The following is a 23142-nucleotide window of genomic DNA, read 5'->3' on the forward strand; positions in this document are numbered from 1 at the left end:
AAACATGTTTACACAAACACTTGAACACAAATATTCATAGCAACATCACTTGCAACCCAAAGGGAAACCCCAATGTCCATCAACTGATCAGGGATCCCTGGGTGGCGCAGCGGTTTGGCGCCTGCCTTTGGCCCAGGGCGCGATCCTGGAGACCCGGGATCGAATCCCACGTCGGGCTCCCGGTGCATGGAGCCTGCTTCTCCCTCTGCCTGTGTCTCTGCCTCTCTCTCACTGTGTGCCTATCATAAACAAATAAAAAATAAAAAAAAAAAGAAACGCTGCGGGCAGCCCGGGCAGCTCAGCGGTTTAGCGCCACCTTGGGTCCAGGGCATGATTCTTGAGTCCCACGTGGGACTCCCTGCCTGGAGCTTGCTTCTTCCTCTGCCTGTGACTCTGCCTCTCTCTCATTCATGAATAAATAAATAAAATCTTAAAGAAAAAGAAAAGAAACCCTGCATCTTTTCTCCCCCTCAGAATAAAAATGTAATAAAAGGCATTTGTCCTATTCTGGTTAAAGTGATGACATGTTTCTAATGTAATTTTTAAAAATAAATGTTAGGCTTCAAGAGATAAAACAGGATTACAACAACAAAGAAGCCTGCCTTTTAATTAATATAAAACACTGATTCACTTAAAAATATCTGAAAGGATGCACACCAAAATGTTATGAGGTTATATTTGAAAGGTGAAATAGGTGGTTTAAAGATCATTTCAAAAAAATAAAGATCATTTCGGCATTTTACAATTTTCTACAATGATATGAATTATGTGAAAAAATATTTAAAGCAAATGACAAAGAGCCAAATATTAGTCCACTGAATAAGCCACTTCTATTTGAAGATTTAGTGTGATGAGCAATTTAATTAAATGGTTTGTACTCAGAGAAAGAACACAGAAGTAAACCCTACAAGGACCTTTCATGCTAGTTCAACTTAGGACACATGTAGTTTTTAAAAACCCACCTCTGAGTATTAAAAATACCACATTTTAACATTTCTGAAGATTAAAGTAACACTGATTAAAAGTACCTGGCAAACAGAAGGCACCTAATAAATGTTGATTTTCAAACTGCCAATGACAAATCAAAATAATAAATGCACCCAGATAGAACTATTATATAAGAAACAACTGTAGATTATTTCACAGTTCCTTTTAATGAAATATTTCATTCTTAAGACAACAGTTCTTCAACCATTAGCAAAAGATTGCTTTCAAAAATAAGGCACTGAAACAGATGCATGATGCTATATTTTCAACACAACGAAAAGTAATGAAAAGTATTCTGAATGAGAAAAGTATATAAAATAAATAAGAACAGTTTTATAACCTGCATAATGCATAGTAATTTAACCATTAAATTAGAATCTATAAAACTAGAAATGTACTTCTTGTATCAGCCTTAACAATGATTTTTAAGAAACTGTCGAGTTTTGGAACTATGTAGATCAAATTGTATTCAACACCTGTATTTTCAAGTCTGTCTTCCCTTGCCTTGCCAAATTCAATTTATATTTTAAGTATGTTTTGCATAATCTACACATCTATTTAACAACTTTACAATTTTGAACTTTAAGGTAGAAAGCTGTATCGGATGATTCCGATTTTAGAAAACCTTTGAGAATATTATTCACATTAATGAAAGTGTTCACAGTTACAAAGATGAAGGTTATTGCTGATGATGAGTCTTTCTCCATAGGAATTTCTCACTGGGGTGTATTCTACATGTACACACAAGAAAATCTCCAATGTATCTTCGGGATAAATAATTACAAACTGGAAAATCCACAAAGGAGGCTTTTCTATAGGTACAAGAAAAATATTTCCAATGAGAAGCCCCTTTATAGAAATATATGGAGAATTACATAGACTAAAAATTATGCAAATTAAGTTACACAATGCTTCATGATAGGCCTATATGAAACATTTTCTTACAGACCCTTGGAAAATACATTAACAATTATTTTTATATCTGAGTTTGTGGATTTTTACTGTTCCTTCATTTTAAGAATGCCATTATGTTTCATTAGAGAAGGCTCTACTACAGCTGTAAACATACTCAGTATTTTCTATTATATATCTGTTCACTTCTGAAAGTAAATGACAAAAAGAAAAGGTTCCTTTGCCCTCGTCTTCCTGATAGGCCTCTACCATATGGAAGGCTGAGAGCTAGATGAGAAGGCAGTCTTTATATGGACCTCAAACAGAAGATGTATTTATAAACCAGGTCATCTGTTACATGTATTTTTCCCTTTTATTATTCCTGAGCTTCTAATGAAAACCTCATTTAAATGTTGTAGCCTCATCTCAGCTGTCCTTAGAGAAGAGGAGGGATAGGTTTGTATCATGATTAGTTAAGAGTTAAAGGGGAACAGTCTAAGAACAAACTGTGGGAGATAAAGGATAAAACTGAAAGGTCCAGAAGTCCATTTCAGTGGAAGAGTCCTCCACTGTCCATGGTGAAGCACACAGGCTTACTTTCTTAGGGTGGAAGCATAGTGAACCCTGAACAGTGGTTCTTCTACTACATACCTAAAACTCACTTGAGATTACAAATGCAGAGATCTGGGATTTATCCCAGATATAATCAATCAGAATGTGTGTGGTAGATGCCTGGAATAGACATTCTGAAACGCTTTCCAAAGGATTCTTACACTAAGATTTGAGAATCATTGTAAACCACTGCTTTGTAAGAATGGTTCTTTCAAGAGGTCCAAAAGTCAAACTATTTTCATAACCAAACTAAGACATTATTATTTCCCACACTCCCAATTTTTCATGAATATACAGTAGCATTTACTAGAGGTTACATGATGTGTAATATCACAACAGATTGAATGTGGAAGCAGATATGAGACTCCATCTGTCTTCGTTAAGTCAGACGGTAAAGATAGTTGCAAAAAATGGAATACAATTTCCACTTTTCTTAATAATTTTTTAAGGAAATGCATTTTCAATAAAATGTGGTTTATATTAACATGTGCTTACTATTTTTAATGAATAAGTATTTTACAACTTTTAATTTTCAGTATCATATATATAACCCATATAAATAAAAGGTCTTGAGATCAAGAAGTTGGAAAACTAATCTTTCCAGCAGATACCCACTGCCCTGTGAACATTACTGCTGATAGATATGGCTACTTAGTTCCTTAGCACAGTCAATGTAAATTTTGCTTTACATAATATTCAAAAGATAATTTGCAGGGGGGAAAAAACTTCTTAAACTTATTTCAGGCAAGGGAATTCAATCTGACAGTGAAATATTGAAGTTTAACCAGTTTGGGTTAAAAAACTAAAATGCAAAACATGTTTTCCTTGGTGGCATCAGGATGTAATAAATAATCCTTTAATGTATATCCAGGTTGACTCTGGTATTTGGAATAGAAAACCATACTTTATGTGATGCATTTAAAAAATATTAATTAGCAATGTGCCAACACAAGCATTAGATTCTAAGCAAGTGGTAGCAATGAAAGGTTTACTCAAAATGTTAGCTAAAAACAAATCCCTAATTTTCAAAATAAAATAAAATAAGGGATGAACTAGGGTTCCTGGATAAAAAAAAATTGTTTAAATTACACTTCTTGAAAATGTAGAAATGGGAGGAGATTAATATTGACATTATACTAAGCTGCACAATTTTATTCTTAAATACATTCTCTCAATACATTTATTGGCATTTAAAATACATTTATTATGCCAAATTAATATGAGTAAATCCTGCCATAAGTGAATAATAGAGAACACTGATGTTCAGGCATAGCTGTGGTGAAAGCAGTTCCTTCTAGCCTTCTGACTGTATCTCAGATATAAAATAATTACATTGATGTTTTTAACCTGCCATGTATAATTTTCTTAATATATTGCTTTTAAAAAATCTGAGAGAGCTAACATCTAAATAAATCACTGCTGGTTGAGAATATTTGAATGAATGATGCTGTGAATACACTGGCTAATTTATACCATGTTAAGATTCTATACGATACAGCAATTTAATATATCTTATTGTTGAATTAACTGGTATTTGAAGTAAGTGTAGCTTTCTTTCTGAGTAGCCTTTTGGAAAAAGTGCATTGAATAGAGTTTCCAGTCATAGTTCACTTTCCTAACTTATTAGGAAAAAGATTTAAAAATCTTTTCATCAGGAGGGAGTTAAACAGTGCTCGAACCCAAAGTCCAGCAAATCTGACATCCTTTCCCTCATTTTGGTTTGCATGTTCATTAACAACCATCATTCTCTGCAAACTTTCCACTTAGTGTATCAAAAATCAATGTTATGAAAGTTCTCTAAAAGGCTCAGCAGTTTTTTGGAGTCTCTGAATGATTACAGCATTCTGTAAATCTGCTTCTTCCAATGTGAGTGTTTCATCTAGCAATTTGAGGAAAGGAAGAGCTGTGGCCAGGGAAAAGGGAGGGCTTCTTTGAGATCCTTGGTATTTTTCGATGAAGTCTTTGATGTGGCTTATCCTGTAAAATAGCACAAACTATTATAATTTTATGAAAACTTGAGTTAATATGACGGTAATAACTATGGTTACATTATTGTTTTTTAAAATTTAAATTTAATTAATTAACATATATTAGACTCAGAGTTCAGTGATTGATCAGTCTTATATAATGTTATGGTTACATTTTATTATTCTTTAAAGGATTTTTTTTTTTAAGATTTTATTTATTCACTTGACAGAGAGCAAGCACAAGCAGCGGGCAGGGCAGAGGAAGAGGGAGAAGCAGGCTCCCCACTGAACAGGGAGCCCAATGTGGGGACTAACCCCAGGATCCTGGGATCATGACCTCAGCTGAAGGCAGATGCTTAACTGACTGAGCCACCCAGGCACCCCCATGGTTACATTTTTTTTTTAAGATTTTATTTATTTATTCATGAGAGACACACAGACAGAGACAGAGACACAGGCAGAGGAAGAAGCAGGCTCCATGCAGGGAGCCTGATGTGGGACTCGATCCCGGGTCTCCAGGACCACGCCCTGAACCAAAGGCAGGCACGAAACCACTGAGCCATCCAGGGATCCCCCATGGTTACATTTTTAAAGAGTACTTATCTTTTAGAGATATATATTGAAATATTTACATAAGAAACTATACAAAGTCTAGATTTGCCTGAAAATAGTTCGGTGGAACTCAGTGAAGGATCACTGTAACTTCTCTTTTTGTGTGTATGTATCTGAAAGTTCCTGTAACAGGAAGTTTATATACCTATATCTGGCTCTGAATGGATCAGAAATGGTCACACTAGTAACCTATGTAGACCCAGCTCTATCTCTTAAGTATCAGGTCATGCTGTGTTTCAAAAACAATTAGGAAAATTCTTAACTTAGTGTGGGTAAAATTTCAGTTAGTATAATCGACACTATCATACAATAATTGAAATTTTGGAGGTAGCTCAGAGTTATGTTCACTTGAGTATATGTGTATGTATTTAGAGAACGCATACAGAGTTCATTACAACTAAGATGCTACTGATTTTAAGACATTTTATATATTGCTAAAAAATCTAGATTATGACAAATATGTTAACACTCAGAATTTTTATCTCATATTTATTGAAAGCAGAATTAATCTCATGTAAACATTTCTCAAATCAAGCATATACTTCTATTAGAATCAAATGGTTAAGCCATTCCTAATGGTTGAACACTGTTCAGACTCAAGTCCTTTGAATCACTTTTGATTCGGTCAATACGCGGTACATGTTTTTGCATATAATACCAGCCCTCTGTATTAACAGGTGTGTTGGTGATAAAGAATTTCTTTAAAAAAAGACTACTGTCTCTGAGATGTTTTATGTTCAGCTGACACTTGTTCTGCATGCTTTGAGGCAGATGCTAAGTCAAAAACAATTGTGGGGGGATCCCTGGGTGGTTCAGTGGTTTGGCACCTGCCTTCAGCCCAGGGTGTGATCCTGGAGTCCCAGGATCGAGTCCCGCATCGGGCTCCCTGCATGGAGCCTGCTTCTCCCTCTGCCTGTGTCTCTGCCTCTCTCTGTGTCTCTCTCGTGAATAAATAAATAAAATCTTAAAAAAAAAATAACCAATTGTATAAAGAATGCCATGCAGCCAACCATGGATTTTAGGATAAACCTCCATTTCAGAAATGCTAAAATGTGAAAAGATGTGCAATTCAGAATTGAGATATGTCGTATCATGAAAGGCAGAATTCTCCCAATCAAGTCACTAAAATTCATTAATTGCCACTCTGTGTGAGGGAATCCCTGGGTGGCTCAGCAGTTGAGCATCTCCCTTCAGCTCAGGGCTTGATCAGGGAGTTCCAGGATCAAGTCCCACATTGGGCTCCCTGCGGGGAGCCTGCTTCTCCCTCTGCCTGTGTCTCTGCCTTCTCTCTGTGTTTCTCATGGATAAATAAATAAAATCTTAAAAAAAAAAAAAACTTTTAAAAAATAAAACTAAAAAACAAAGTGTGAGCCACCTCCGCTGAGGACTGAGGCAAATGAGATGATGACTATTTCTGGCTCAGGACAGAGAGCCCGGTCACCCAGAGCTGCCACTGCCCTAGCAGCAACAGCAGTAAGAAGCTATGGCAGCTGAGACCAGAGAACTAGTGGCGCATCTATGGATGGTGGTGGGTTCCTGAGCCTGGACTCGCCCACCTATGTCCTACACAGGGAAGAGCAGAATGATGACCTTAACCCAGTGGTCCAGATCATTTATAGTGAAAAATTTAGATTTGTTTATTTTGGGGCTGTTATGCAGTGATGAAAGAAGTGAACGAGCTTTTCTTTATTTTTTAAAGATTTATTCATTTGAGAGAGTGAGAGTGAGACACAGAGAGAGCTCTTGTGCACACAAGAGCAGGGAGGGGGAGAGAGAGATAGGAAGAGAGAATCTCCAGCAGATTCCTTGCTGAGTGCAAAGCCCTACGCCAGACTCAAGATCATGATCCGAGTTGAAATCAAGAGAGACGCTTAACTGAGCCACTGACGCCCCAGAAGTGAAAGAGCCTTTAAATTAACCAGAGATGCTACTGAGTTAAATGCAGCCAATCACAGAGTATGGCATTCTCAGAAAGTTCTCTTAAAGTCACTCAAAGTGACTGACATGAGAAAATGAACTACATCACTGCAATATTTGAAAAACAGCCCCAAAACTATGAAGTTTATCACCACAGTATTAGTGGAATGGCTAAAAGATCCATCTGAGGAGTGTGAGTTTATTGTGATAAGATCAGGATGCAAAGAATTATCATAGCTGGCAACATCAACAATGGATTATTCAGGGATTTAAATTTTGGGATAGTGAGATGCAATATGTTGACCCATTTCTTTTTTTTTTTTTAAGATGTTATTTATTTATTCATGAGAGACACAGAGAGAGAGAGAGGCAGAGACACAGGCAAAGGGAGAAGCAGGTCTCATGCAAGGAGCCTGATGCGGGACTCGATCCCAGGTCCCCAGGATTACACCCCGGACCGAAGACAGCGCTAAACCGCTGAGCCACCTGGGCTGCCCTGTCGACCCATTTCTTAAGTAGCATATAAGAAACACCTTTGTCTATAACCAAAGACACTTCATAATCTCTAACACTACTGGCTGTAATGATAATTGCTATATTGGAGAGAGAAGTCCAGTACACTGTGGAAATAATCAAACTAGTGCATGAAAGTGCATGCAACTATTTGAAAGGGATTTTACAGGACAGTGGTCTTTCCAAATATCCCAATCTGTTAAATCAGTTATCTGATTTACAACCAAGTCAGAGGCACCCACTGCCTTTCTCATGGACATCTATGAAGACATGCTAGATCTTAAAAAAAAAAAAAGAAAAAAAAAAGCCAGGGGGTGGGGGCAGCCCAGGTGGCTCAGCGGTTTAGTGCCGCCTTCAGCCCAGGGCATGATCCTGGAGACCTGGGACTGAGTCCCACGTCAGGCTCCCTGCATGGAGCCTGCTTCTCCCTCTGCGTGTGTCTTTCATGAATAAATAAATAAAATCTTAAAAAAAAAAAAAGACATGCTAGAAAACCAATGTGATAAGGAGGACATTCTCTCTCTCTCTCTCTTTTGGCTTCTATTATTATGATCATCACCTTTCTGATTCTAGCTAAGGTGGTTTGCCATTTAGAAATAATGTAAGTGAAATACCCTGAAGAAAGCTTGATATATAGAAAACATTCAATAGGTGGTAACTAAAAACAAAACCCAAAAGCACAAAATAGGAACCAAAAAAGATTGTTAACCTAGATATAAAAACTACATTCAAAACTTTTTACAAAAAACACATTTAAACACATAATTTTACCTCTGTACAGACTTAACTATATAGCTTTAACAAATAAAAAGTAAATGTTAAAAGAAAGAAAGGAGAAATAGACAAATCCACAATTATACCTGTAGATTTTAGCACAGCTTTACAGGTAACTGATAAAATAAGGCGGAAAATAAAGCAGTAAATTAATTTATTAAAAACTAATAGTAATTAAGAGAATGTGCAGTTGGCAAAAGGAAAGCTAGATGGACCCGCTCAGAACGCAGAGTCCAGAAGAGATCATCTGCTTTACAAAAAGATGACATAGCAATTGGGTCAGGAAAGAAGTTTTTTCCACAAACAGTGCAATTAACAGGACTTGATCATGTGACTTGCTCTAGCCAATGGGATGTTAGTAGAGTGATAGTAAATGTGCTTGGTGGGACCAGCCTTGAACCTCAGCCTGTTTGAGAACACAGACAAGTAGGGTGCTGATTCAAGGATGAGAGTCACAAGAAGTAGACCTAGACTCAGACCTGTAGCTTAAATTAGGGCTCCTTTAGATGACCTGCCAACATATGAATGAGCCCAGCTGAGATCAGCAAAGCCACATGAGCTGACACATAAGAAGTATTATTCCATGCCATGAGATTTTTCTGGATGTTTACTGAGCAATGCTGACTGATATATCCATATAAACAAATTTAAGCTTGGACATTACCAATAAAAATAGAATGTATAATTGATTTCATATAATAGATTATAGTATAGTAATGAAAATAAATGAGATACAGCTATACACATCAACATGGATGAGTTTCTTTTTGGATGAGTCTTAAAAAAAGTTGCAGTATAACATGATTCCATTCATGTCAAGTTTAAATAAAAAGCAAAACAGGCTTTCTGTTTCCTTACTGAACTTCATCCAAAAGCCATTAGTAGAGGAGAAAATGGGAGAAATGATATGGAGCTAAGGTAGACCAGAACAGGGGATCACTGTAAGCACAGTTAAGAAGGTATCTGTACAGGAAAGCTGCCCATCTGCATTGTGTCAGAGCCTGAGAAGCACAAGGAGGGCATCCCTGTAGAAGGAGGTAAGGAGTGTCAGAAACCAAGTGGGTTGAGGAATATATCTAAATTGAGGGGTAGGAGAAGTGGCCTGGAGTGGGCTGTCTCAAGCAGAACAGAAAGAGCCTCTTACAGAGGAGAAGCCAACTGCAGCATGTGAGAACCAGAAAGGGGTGAAGAAATGTAAACAGGTATGGGGAGAAAAGGGATCACAGAGTGTTAGAGCCAAAGAGGGTGAAGAGATCATTGGCATGATGTGTCAGAAATTCAGCAGAAAGAAGGGAAATGCAGTGGGAACTCAACCAGGATAGTTAAAGCCCAAGGAGAGTGATGGAGTCTTCATGTAGGGGAGGTGCCAAAAGGGAAAAAAGAGACTGGTTATCCAGAGGAGAATTAATCAATCAATCAGTAAATCCATTAAGAGTAAGTGAGGAATGCCTGGGTGGCTCAGGTGGTTAAGTGTCTGACTTTTGGTTTTTGCTCAAGTCCTGATCTCAGGGTCCTGGGATCGAGACCCCCATCAGCTCCATGCTCAGTGGGGAGTCTAAGGATTTCTCTTCCTCTCCCTCTGCCCGTCCCCCCTGTTCACCCCCACCCCCGCCAAAAAAATAAATGAATTAAAAAAAATTAAAGCCAATTTTTGGTATACTGAGTTTGGAGGTATCTATGTGAACTCATGCTTTTCATTATGCAAAGACATAAAAAATAAAGATGTAAAAAATGGTTATGTATGTATATGGATATACGTGCATATACACCTATAGCTCTCTCCACTGAGAGGGCCTGGGAGTAGGAAAATCAAGCAGTGAGAATCCCTGCTACTCAGATCCTGGCTTCTCAATACCATTGTCCAGTAAAAAGAATCAGGTTTCTCTGTCTGAGGAACTATTAATTCAAATGAGACATGACACCTAAATGTTATGTGTGACTCTGAAAGGCATTTGGGTAAAAAGAATGATATCAGATTAAATGGCAAACTTTGAATAGGCCCCAAAAATTAGCTGAAAGAAGCATATCGATGTTATTCTCAGATGACTGAACTATGGTTAGAGGGATAATACCTGTTTGTAGGAAATACACACTAAGGTATTTTGAGTGATGGGTCATCAGACTGGTAACTTACTATTGAATGGCTAAGGGGAATTTTTTTTTTAAAGGGGAATATTTTTTATAGTGTTCTTAAAACTTTTCTGTATGTTCATGATTTTTTTTAAAAATTTATTTTAGAGAGAGGGAGTGGGAGTGGGGGGAGGAACAGAGGGAGAGGAAAAGAATTTCAAACAGACTCAGACCAACTCGGAGCTTGATCTCATGACTCTGAAACTATACCCTGAGCAGAAACCAAAAGCCAGACAGTTAACTGACTGAGCCACCCAGGAGCCCTATTTATGACTGCTTTACAATCTAAACGAGGGATGCCTGGGTGGCTCAGCAGTTCAGCGTCTGCCTTTGGCTCAGGGCGTGATCCTGGAGTTCTGGGATCAAGTCCCATATTGGGCTCCCTGCATGGAGCCTGCTTCTCCCTCTGCCTGTGTCTCTCTGCCCCTCTCTGTGTCTCTCATGAACAAATAAATAAAATCTTAAAAAAATCTAATTATTTGAAAATGAGCAAAGCAATTCAGTATTTTCTAATATACATATGTACTTAATAAGATTATAAATAAAAGCAGAAACCATTAACACAACATTCAGAATACAGCATCTCTTGCACAAAAGGAAAGAGAGATGATCAAGTAAAGGCACATAAATATACTGGTATATATTCTGGGTTAGTGTATATGTGTGTGTGTGTGTGTGTGTGTGTGAGTAGTAAAGGGGGGGGCAGAAGGAGAGGGGGAGAGAGAATCTTTTTCTTGTTAAAGATTTTATTAAAAAAAAAAAAGATTTTATTTATTTGAGAGAGAGAGAGAGAGCACGTGAGAGCATGAGCAGAGAGAAGGGCAGAGGGAGAGGGAAAAGCAGACTTCCCACTGAGCAGAGAGCCCAAAACAAGGCTCAATCCCAGGAGCCCCTTAGATATATAATTTTTTTTTTAAGATTTTATTTATCTTTTCGTGAGAGACAGACACAGAGAGAGAAAGAGAGAGGCAGAGGCACAGGCAGAGGGAGAAGCACGCTCCATGGGAGCCCAACGGTGGGACTCGATCCCGGATCTCCAGGATCACGTCCTGGGCCGAAGGTGGTGCTAAACCGCTGAGCCACTCGGGCTGCCCTAGATATGTAATTTTAAAAGAATTATTCTTTTTAAGATTTGAAAAATTTATTTGACAGAGAGACAGAGAGAGAGACAGAGAGTGAGAGAGAGAGAGAGAGCCCACACACAAGCAGGGGAAGTAGAAGACAGAGGAAGAGGGAGAAGCAGGCTCCCCTCTGAGCAAGGAGCCTGATGCAACACTCGATCTCATGACCCTGGGATCATGACCTGAGGCCGAAGGCAGACACTTAACCAACTGAGCCACCCAGGTGCCCCATAAAGTAATTATTTTTAGTATGTCCTAAGAGATTCTCTCTCTCTCTCTCCAGGGACCCCCTAAAATAAATAAATAAATCTTAAATAAAATAATAATTATGTATCTAGTTATACAGGAAAACCAAATGATAAAAAAATGATAATCCATAAAACAAACTGAAAATACTTCATTAATTTCCAAAACTTCTACTATCAAGATATATTATGTTTAGAGAACTGGTAGATTCTTGGTTAATTCTTAAAAACTGCTGAATGACCTGAAAAGAAATTTAAACATGAAAAAATTCAGACAAATAACGAAATGGAAGACTCACCTATGAGAAATGTTAAATTTTTGGACAATCCTTTTTCCATTGGCTAACCAGATCTGTACATTAGTGATGGGTTCCAGGTTGTTTAGTTGAACAACAGACAAATTATTTTTATTCTCAACTTCAATACTCTTTGACTTAGAAACAATTTTTGGTGTGGCACTAAGAAAAGCCAGACAACAAAGTTAGATGAATATCGTTATTAAGCAGAACTTAATCACTGAACAATTACTATAAAACTTTTACATTAAGTATACCTTTTAGGAAGATTTTATTAAGTCACAGCTCAATAAAAACACAAAGATATAATATTACTTATGTCCATCATATATGATGAATGTAGGAACCTAATGAAATTATGCATATCCAAGTAACTTGTAAGACTGTAGAGTGCTATGTAAACATATTGTGAGTAATTATTCAAATAATGTCTTACAGAATAGACAATTTTATAGGGCTGACATATCTGTAAACTTTACTTTTATGTACTATTCCCCAGATTAAAATTTCTATAAGAATTTAGAAGTTCTCAAAAACAAAAACAGGCCAAGAAAAAAGAAAGAAAACAAAGGCAGGGGGGAATGTGCTGGATAGCTCAGTTGAGTCTGAGCCCTGTGTTTCTCTATAGAAATTAGTCCTTGTGTTAGAAAGGGGGGCGGGAGGGGGGGGAGGAAGCAAAGTATATCCTGATTATTCTGAAAGTCACATCTGAATATTTTTATATGTGTGGATGAATATACAGATATCTTTATCAATCTGGATAATCTATGAGAATTCATAAGACTGACCACATATCTAACCTCTTTGTATACTGTCATAAAGCCTACTTAGAGGGCAGCCCCCGCTGGCTCAGCAGTTTAGCGTCACCTTCAGCCCAGGGTGTGGTCCTGGAGACCCAGGATCAAGTCCCACTTTGGGCTCCCTACATGGAGCCTGCTTCTGCCTGTGTCTGTGCCTCTCTCTCTCTGTGTATGTGTCTCTCATGAATAAATAAATAAAATCTTAAAAAAAAAACCCAACCTACTTACATATGATAAAGACTGTAAATTTGACAATTAAAGGCTTTGATAGGGATACTAACTTTATCACGCATTTCTTCATTTTTATTACTTCAAATTCAGATACTTATCACAGAATATAATGTTGAAGGCACTGGTAATTATAAAATGTACCCTATATTCAAAAGCTAGCATATGTACTCTGTAACATTAAATTTTTTTTTTTAATTTTTTTTTTAATTTTCTATTTATTTATGATAGTCACAGAGAGAGAGAGAGAGGCAGAGACACAGGCGGAGGGAGAAGCAGGCTCCATGCACCGGGAGCCTGATGTGGGACTCGATCCCGGGTCTCCAGGATCGCGCCCTGGGCCAAAGGCAGGCGCCAAACCGCTGCGCCACCCAGGGATCCCGTACTCTGTAACATTAATGGCAATGCTCATGTGGTAGGTGCAAAAGAGAAAAAAGATTTGCCCATGAATTGCCTAAGGTCCTCAATAATCTAGGTCCTTTTAATTTGGTTACATCAAAAAAGCCTCCATGATTTCTTTTTTTTCTTTTTAATTTTTATTTATTTATGATAGTCACACAGAGAGAGAGAGAGAGGCAGAGACACAGGCAGAGGGAAAAGCAGGCTCCATGCACCGGGAGCCCGATGTGGGATTCGATCCCGGGTCTCCAGGATCACGCCCTGGGCCAAAGGCAGGCGCCAAACCGCTGCACCACCCAGGGATCCCGCCTCCATGATTTCTTAATGTACTGTCAGTATATGTTAATTTACACTAAGGTAAATAAGAGTTAGGACTCCTCATAAAAGTTAACATGAAAAATCTCATTTCCAATGAGAGAAATGATAATATAGAAAATACTGACAATATAAAATAATGACAAGCTGAATATTAGTCAAGTTGTGTATGGAAAGGACAGATCACGAGCCTACTCACCTTCCCAGTCTGTGACCTTGCCCTGAGAAGGGCTGGAACACAGGCTTCGTGGACATACATACTTCATTTTTTTTGTCTTCAACTTTAACATCCACCTCCTCTTTATCAAAAATTCCCTGTAATTCCAAAGGTAATTCCCTTGAAAGGTAAAGAAACAAAGTAATAAAGCTCCCAACGTTTTTTCTTTCTCTGAAAAACTTACTTTGTACACAAACAGAATTTAAAAATATATAGAAACAAGAGGCATATAATCTTCACAATAAACACTAAATGTAATTTTAAATTTTTTAATTTTTTAAAGATTTTAGTTATTTACTTATGAGAGAGAGAGAGAGAGGGGGGCAGAGACACAGACAGAGGGAGAAGCAGGCCCCATGCAAGGAGCCTGATGCAGTACTCTATCCCCCAACTCCAGGACCACGCCCCAGGCCAAAGGCAAGCACTAAACTGCTAAGCCACCCAGGAATCCCCTAATATTTTTAATTTAGTTTTTAAAAAAGATTTTATTTATTTATTTGACAGAGAGTGAGAGAGAGAGCAAGCGGGGAAGTGGCAGAGAGAGGGAGAAGCAGGATCCCTGCTGAGCAGGGAGCCCAATGCAGGGCTTGATCAAAGGACCCTGGGATCATGACCTAAGCCAAAGGCAGACACGTAACCAACTGAGCCACCCAGGCACCAGTAAAGATTTTGTTTTTAAGTAATCTCTATACCCAATATGAGGCTCAAACCTACAACTCTGAGATCAACAGTGGAGGCTTCAATGACTAAGCCAGCCATGTGCCCCCAAACTAAATGTTCTTAAAATAATATAGTCAAATAATATGAATACCAAGAACCAAAGAATACAGAGTAATTTTTAAAATTACAAATTCATGAACAGCTTGAGTTATGCAGTAGTACCTAGAATAGTATGAAAGTCATAAAATATTTGATGACTACTGCTAAATTTAAACAATTTGATCATTTTATAGGTATCTGAATAAAACTAAAAATGTGCTAGAAAAATCAGGCTCTCATTTCCATTTTTAAGTGAAAATATAAAAAAATTAAAATATATGGGACGCCTGGGTGGCTTAGTGGTTGAGCATCTGCCTTTGGCTCAGGTTATGATTCCAGAGTCTAGGATAGAGTCCCACATTGGGCTCCCTGCATGGGGCCTACTTCTCCCTCTGCCTATGTCTCTGACTCTCTCTGTGTGTCTCTCTCATGAACGGCTAAGTAAAATCTTAAAAAAAAAAAAAAAAAAAAAGATAGATTTACTCTAGATATAACAAAATCAAATATAAAACATACAGAATTTTTTAAAAGTTTTTACATTTCATACTAACAGAAAGATCAAAGTAAAAGAGATAGGATGTGGACTCAGTCTGGGGCTTTCTCTAGTATAGCAAGATGCTTCTCTTTGGAATAATGTAAACTTGAGATGAGCAGACTCCATCTGTTTGTGACTTTTTTTTTTTTTTTTTTTTTTTTTTTTTTTTTTAATTTTTTTATTTATTTATGATAGTCACAGAGAGATAGAGAGAGAGAGGCAGAGGCACAGGCAGAGGGAGAGGGAGAAGCAGGCTCCATGCACCGGGAGCCCGACGTGGGATTCGATCCCGGGTCTCCAGGATCGCGCCCTGGGCCAAAGGCAGGCGCCAAACCGCTGCGCCACCCAGGGATCCCCTGTGACTTTTTTTTTTAAAGTAATCTCTATGTCCAACATGGGGCCCAAGTCACAATCTCTTGGGCCCAAAACCCCAAGATCAAGAGTCACATGCTCCACTAACAGAGCCAGGCAGGCCCTCCAAGCATGCAACTCTTGATCTTGGGGTCATGAATTCAAGCTCCATGTTGAGCCAAAAGCTTACTTAAAAACAAAACAAAAACCCAAAACACTTTGGTGCTGCAACTCCTAGATTTTCTCTACATATACAGTAAAACTCCATATAATTATTTTTTCCACAGATGGTACTGATCTATATATACTATTCAGTATTCTACAAACTGCTTTTTAAAAACAGTATACCATAGAAATCTTTTCACGTTAATACACAAACATCATTCATTTTTACCAAATGCATGCTATTCTGTTATAAAGTAGATTAAATAGAGACACCTGGGTGGCTCAGCGGTTGGGTGGCTGCCTTCAGCTCAAGTCATGATCCCGGAATCTGGGATCAAGTTTCCATCTGGCTCCTATGAAGAGCCTGCTCCTCCCTCTGCCTGTGTCTCTGCCTCTCTCTGTGTCTCTAATGAATAAATAAATAAATCTTAAAAAAATAATAATAATAAAGTAGATAAAATGGTACAAAATGGTATAAAATATTTACATTTTTTGATTTGTAATAACTCTGTATATATTCTACTTGCATTTTATACATGTAAAACAAGTATCCCCAGTCCAGCACTTATCTTTTGACTACATTTAAGTGTCTTTTGGTATATATGTTTTTAATAATCACATAATGAAATTTATCCATATTTTTATACTGCTTCTGGGATTCATACCAACTATAGTTACATGCAATAATATGGATTTTTCCAAATGAAACATGCCTAAGATAATCCTTCTACTTACAAAAACTACTTATCCTTTTTTTTTTAAAGATTTTATTATTTATTTCAGAGAGAGAGCGCACAAGTACGTTGGAGGGGCAGAGGGAGAGGGAGCAGCAGGCTCCCCACCAAGCGGGAAGCCCAACTCAGGGCTTGATCCCAAGACCCCTGAGATCATCCTGGCCTAAAGGCAGACACTCAACTGACTGAGCCACGCTGGTAATCCTGCTTACCCTTTTTTGACAGAGTTCAAAAACTGCTGACTTGCACCATCAGTGTAACTTCTGAAATCATCATTGACTGTGAATCCATTTTTCCATAATTTTATACTTACATCAACCTGCAAAGCAATAAGAAACAAAATGTATTATGTTAATAAAACATACCAAGTTAAAGGTTTGGAAAAAAATTTTTTTAAAGATTTTATTTATTCATGAGAGACACACAGAGAGAGAGAGAGAGAGGTACAGACACAGGCAAAAGGAGAAACAGGCTCCATGGAGGGAGCCTGATGTGGGACTCGATCCCAGGTCTCCAGGATCAGGCCCGGGCTGAAGGCAGTGCTAAACCGTTGAGCCACCCAGGCTGCCCTGAAAAAATTTTTTTAAAGCTGAGATATAACTGACATATAACATTGTGTTAGATTTAGGTGTAGACATAATGATTTGTAGCTGCATATATTGCTAGATGATTACCACAGTTTAGTCAGTATCTATTATCAAACACAACTACAATTTTTTTCCAGTTTTACTGAGAAACATAAACATATCACTATGTAAGTTTAATGCATACAGCATTATGGTTGGATTTACAGATATTGTGAAATGATTACCACAATAAGTTCAGCTCGATTCTATCACCTCATATAGATACAATGAAAAGAAAGAAAAAAGAAATTTCTCCCTGTGATGAAAACTTCAAGGATTCACTCTCTTAATTTTTCTTATATCATAGAGCAGTGTTAACTATAGTCATCACATTGTGCATATCCCCAGTACTTATTTATAACTGGAAGTTTTGACCACCTTCTGCCAACCCCCACATCCTCTGCAAAATTTCATGTATCATTCTCAAGAGCAAACTTCATATATAAAATATAAAAAAATAATGTATATTGGGGTCTCTGGTTGGCTCAGTCTGTAGAACATGAAGAGTCTCAATCTCCAGGTTGTGAGTTTGAGCTTCATGTTCGGCAGAGTTTACTTAATTCAAGACTACCTTAGGCAAAACACAGGACTGATTAAAAAGCTGTTTAAGAAGGTATCAGACCGGGCAGCCCGGGTGGCTCAGCGGTTTAGTGCCACCTTCAGCCCAGGGTGTGGTCCTGGAGACCTGGGATGGAGTTCCACATCAGGCTCCCTGTATGGAGCCTGCTTCTCCCTCTGCCTGTGTCTCTGCCTCTCTTTCTCTCTCTCTCTGTCTCTCATGAATAAATAAATAAAATATTTTAAAAAACATGTTAGGGAAAATAACCTTAATAATGATGGTATATATTATTAGCACATCTACCTAAGTACTAAGTGTGTAACAAATCCTGTTTAAAGTATTTTCCCTATATAAATTTAATTACTCCTCCCAAAATCTACACAAGGTAGGTATTATCATTATTCCTTTCATATAGACAGAAACACAGAAGATTGATTAAATTGTCCAAAGTAGGGCAGCCCAGGTGGCTCAGCGGTTTACTGCTGCGTTCAGCCCAGGGCCTGATCCTGGGGACCCGGGATCGAGTCCCGCGTTGGGCTCCCTGCATGGAGTCTGCTTCTCCCTCTGCCTGTGTCTCTGCCTCTCTGTGTGTGTGTGTGTGTCTCTCATGGATAAATAAATGGAATCTTAAAATAAATAAATAAATAAATAAATAGTCCAAAGTCACACAGTTAATAGAGGGTGGAGCTGTGGGCTTGAATCCACACTTTTTGTTTTTTCCTTGAGACCCCCACGCAGGGGGACCTGGGTGGCTGGCTCAGTCAGTTAAAGGGGCTGACTCTTGGTTTTGGATCAGGTCATGATCTCACAGTTGTGGGATGAAACCCCAAGTCAGGCTCTGTGCAGAATCTGCTTCAGATTCTCTCTACCTCTTCCTCTCATTCACTCTCTGTCTCAAATAAAATCTTTAAAAAAAAAAAAAAAAGTAGGCTCCAAGCATAGCATGGAGCCCAGTATGAGATCAAGACCTGAGCTGAGGGGGATCCCTGGGTGGTTCAGCGGTTTGGCACCTGCCTTTGACCTGGGGCATGATCCTGGAGCCCCAGAATCGAGTCCTGCGTCAGGCTCCCGGCGTGGAGCCTGCTTCTCCTTCCGCCTGTGCCTCTGCCCCTCTCTCTCTTTCTATGTCTATCATAAATGAATAAATAAAATCTTAAAAAAAAAAAAAAAAGACCTGAGCTGAGGTCAAGATTAGGACACTTAAGGGACACCTGGGTGGCTCAGCAGTTGAGCATCTGCCTTGGCCTCAGGGTGTGATCCCAGTCCTGGGATCAAGTCCCACATGGAACTCCCTGCCAGGACCCTGCTTCTCCCTCTGTCTGTGTCTATCTCATGAATAAATAAAATCTTAAAAAAAAAAAAAAGACACTGAGAAAATGGGTGGCTTAGTGATTGAGAGCATCTGCCTTTGGCTCAGGTTGTGATCCTGGGATCTGAGTCCTACATGGGACTCCTGGGGTGAGCCCAGCTTCTCCCTCTGCCTATGTTTCTGCCTCTCTCTTTGTGTTGCTCATGAACATATAATATTAAAAAAAAAAAAACCACCACTGAGAAAAACAAACAAAACTGAAAAATACAGATGCGTGGATGGCTTACTTGGTCCAATTCTTTTTCTTAAGATTTAATTATTTGAGAGATAGAGAGCATGGGAGGGTGGGGAAGGGGGTGTGGAAGAAGTCCTGAGCAGACTACACGCTGACTGTGGAGTCCAATGAGGGGCTCAATCCCACAACAACTCCCCTCCCTCCACCGCAGATCATGACTGAAACTGATAGATACTTAAACCACTGCGCCACCCAGATACCCCTAAGTGCCTAGACTCTTGATCTTAGCTCAGGTTTTCATCTCAGGGTTGTGAGTTCCAGCCTCATGTTGGGCTCTACACACTGGGCATGGAGCCTACTTAAAAAAAAAAAAAAAAGAAAAGAAAAAGAAAGAAACTTAAAAACAAAAATCTAAAATTGATAATACACTCATATGGGAGAATATAATGTCTGAAAGGGAAGGAATATTCAGGGAACAAAAGAGCTCTTAGAAGCTGAAAATGAAAACTGAGTAAAAAGACTGAATATAAGATCAAAGATTCTAAGAGCTTTCAGGGAGTAATAATGCGGCACCTACAAAGGCTCAGATACCATGGGGCACCTAGATGGCTCGGGGTTAACCACTGACCTTAGTTTCAGCTCAGGTCCTGATTTCAGAGTCATGAATGAGATGGAGTCTCACAACAGGCTCACTGCTCAGCGTGGAGTCAGCGTGGGATGGTTTCTCTTCCTCTCCGTCTGTCCCCCCACCCACCCCCCACTTGCCCACGCACACTCTCTAAGAATAAATCTTAAAACAAAAAACAAAATACCCCCCACACACACACACAACAAAGGCTCAGATACCAGAACAGCATTCTATCAATCAAATGTGAGGGCAGCATAAAGGCAAATTTAGGCTTGCAAGGTTTTCAGCCATCTATTTCGAACGCACTCTTCTCACATATGCTGTTTTATATTTATAAAGTTGACCCAGTACTGGTTTCATCAAGGACAGTTTTTTTTAAAGATTTTATTTATTTATTCATGGGAGACAGAGGGAGAGAGAGAAGCAGAGACACAGGCAGAGGGACAAGCCGGCTCCCCATGGGGAGCCCAATGTGGGACTTGATCCAGAGACTCTAGGATAATGCTCTGATCCGAAGCAGAACCAGGTGCTCAACCACTGAGCCACTGAGCCACGCAGGGGACCCCATCAAGGACACTCTCAATAGCAACTAGTGTGCCCCCCACCATGTGTAAGCAAAAACCACAATAATTCCTAGTATGGTTTGGTGTTACAGCCTTCATCCCTCCCAAGGCATTGGCAGTTTTACCCACCATTGCTTTTGCACTATCAGCGCAAAATCAACAGTGAAAAAGATAAATAATATCTTATTACTATTAAAACAGTTTTGACCTTGTGGACCCAAAACATAGTCTCTGTTTTGAGACACACTGGATGAGAAAAAAGTTATGGACATTTACCTGTTTCTTCTGTTCGGTGGGAGACATACATTTGGCACCAACCTTCTCAGCTTCCTCAAAAAGGCTGTCAACAAAATATTCACAATTTCTTTGTCGATCATCACTAAGAGGTTGGTTGTCAGATCCTGTTTCACAAACCCTACACAAAAAAAGAAAATTAACCACTACTATAACGTTTCTAAAAATTTACATAAATTTCTAGGTAAAGGATCCTGAACTGAGAGATGCCTCCAGTTCCACAGTTTAGACACACTTCTAACTTAAGATTCTAGCAGATATGTGACCTTGGGAAGTCATTACCTTTTTGGTCCAGATCAGTGCTTTCCCAACTTCAGTCTACTGACAACTGGGGAGGTATAATTCTTTGTTGTGTAGGCTGCCCTGTGCATGGTAGGATATTTGGCAGCATCTGTGGCCTTTATCCACTAAATGCCTGCATACTCCACCCACACCCATCTCCAGTGTTATAAAAACCAAAATCATCTCTAGACATTGTCAGATGCCCTCTGGTGGGGGGGGGGGGGGGGCGGAAAATCTCACCAAAAACTTATTTAAAAAAATAATAATACCTACTACTTTTTAAAATTGAGGTATAATTGACATATGTTAGTTTCAGGTGTACAACATGATTCAATATTTGTATATATTGTGAAATGATCACCACAGTAAGTCCAGTTAACATCTAACATCATACAGTTACAGAAATTTCTTTCTTGCTGTGAGAGCTTTTAAGATGTAATATTTAAGCGACTTTCCAATATGCAATAGAATATTTTTCACTATAGTTGTCATGCTGTAAATTACATCTTCATGATTTATAACTTGTTCCTTTTGACTCCATTCATTTTGCCTACCCCCATCTACTTTTTATTTTTTTTTTATTTATTTTATTTTATTTTTTTATTTATCTATGATAGTCATACAGAGAGAGAGAGAGAGAGAGAGAGGCAGAGACACAGGCAGAGGGAGAAGCAGGCTCCATGCACCGGGAGCCTGACGTGGGATTCGATCCTGGGTCTCCAGGATCGCGCCCTGGGCCAAAGGCAGGCGCCAAACCGCTGCGCCACCCAGGGATCCCTATTTTTATTTTTTATTTTTATTTTTTTTTACTCATGAGAGATACAGAGGGAGAGAGGCAGAGACACAGGCAGAGGGAGAAGCAGGCTCCATGCTGGGAACCCGACATAGGACTCGATCCCAGGTCTCCAGGGCCCTGGGGCTGCAGGCGGCACTAAACCACTGCTCTACCTGGGCTGCCTCCCATCTACTTTTTATTTTGCATTTTATCATCTAAGAAATATTACTGAAGATTTTGTTTAACAGAAAAGATGGCTTCTGACCAATCTTTTTAAAAGTCATACAGAAAGTTCATACGTGTACTAAAATAGAACTTCTCAGATTCCATAAACAATATTTTTATAGCTCTGATACTGCGCCAGAAACTATAAGGTAGATACTCTTTCCCACATTTCTATAGGAAGGAAAATGAGTCACAGAAAGGTTAAGTCACATGAGGTTACAACTAGTAAGTGGCAAAGACAGAATTCAAATCCTATGAATCTGCCTTCCAAGTCTATGCACCTAACCCATGATATGCTATGCTTCACTTAACAGCAAACGTTTACTGAACATTTATTAATATATTTTAGGAATTATTTTAACTACTTTACGTGGGTTAACTCATTCAATCCTTACAATGACTTAAAAGGCACATATTAACAACATTAAAAAAAAGCTTAAGTAAAATAAATAAATAAAGAGGAGCGCCTGGGTGGCTCAGTTATCTGCCTTCAGTTCAGGTTGTGATCCTAGGGTCCTGGGATTATCCCAAGTTGTTCTGGGTCCCTGCTGAGCAGGAAGCAGGCATCTCTCTCTTCCTCTCCCCTCTTGCACTCTCTTGTACACGCACTTTCTCTTCAAAGAAAAAGGTTTAAAAAAAAAAAAAAGGTTAAGCAATTTGCTCTAGATCACAAAACTATTGGGAGGCAGAACTGGAAACTGAACCCCGTCTACCAATGCGTGTGCTCTTAATCACTGCATCAAACAAAATAGTCACTACCATGTTACTATTAAAATGCTGAGGGATCCCTGGGTGGCTCAGTAGTTTAGCCCCTGCCTTTGGCCCAGGGTGTGATCCTGGAGTCCCAGGATCGAGTCACGGGATCGAGTCCCCCTCCATGCATGGAGCCTGCTTCTACCGCTGCCAAGTCTCTGCTCACTTTCCCTCTCTCTGTGTGTCTCTCTTGAATAAATAAATAAAATCTTAAAAAAAAAAAAATGCTGTCAATAGGGGCAGCTCGGGTGGCTCAGCGGTTTAGTGCCGCCTTCAGCCCAGGGCCTGATCCTGGAGACCCAGGATCCAGTTCCATGTCGGGCTC

The 23142-nt window shown here is 39.0% G+C and overlaps 1 protein-coding gene across 3 annotated transcripts in view; it reads right to left on the bottom strand.

Annotated features, from left to right (window-relative positions):
• Positions 1-1135: 1135 nt before the first annotated feature.
• The window catches only part of UBXN2A (UBX domain protein 2A), a 42267-nt gene continuing 20260 nt past the window's right edge, over positions 1136-23142 (bottom strand). For all 3 annotated transcript variants that reach the window (XM_041756234.1, XM_041756232.1, XM_041756235.1), the window contains exons 3-7: positions 20765-20903; positions 16781-16887; positions 14007-14144; positions 12069-12227; positions 1136-4467 (exon numbers count right to left, since the gene is read on the bottom strand). In XM_041756234.1, the coding sequence (XP_041612168.1) occupies positions 4275-4467; positions 12069-12227; positions 14007-14144; positions 16781-16887; positions 20765-20903 (736 nt within the window). In that variant the 3' untranslated portion in view covers positions 1136-4274. The remainder of the gene's footprint in view (positions 4468-12068; positions 12228-14006; positions 14145-16780; positions 16888-20764; positions 20904-23142) is intronic.

Source organism: Vulpes lagopus, chromosome 5 (assembly GCF_018345385.1).
Source record: "Vulpes lagopus strain Blue_001 chromosome 5, ASM1834538v1, whole genome shotgun sequence".
NCBI classification, from domain to species: Eukaryota; Metazoa; Chordata; class Mammalia; order Carnivora; family Canidae; genus Vulpes; species Vulpes lagopus.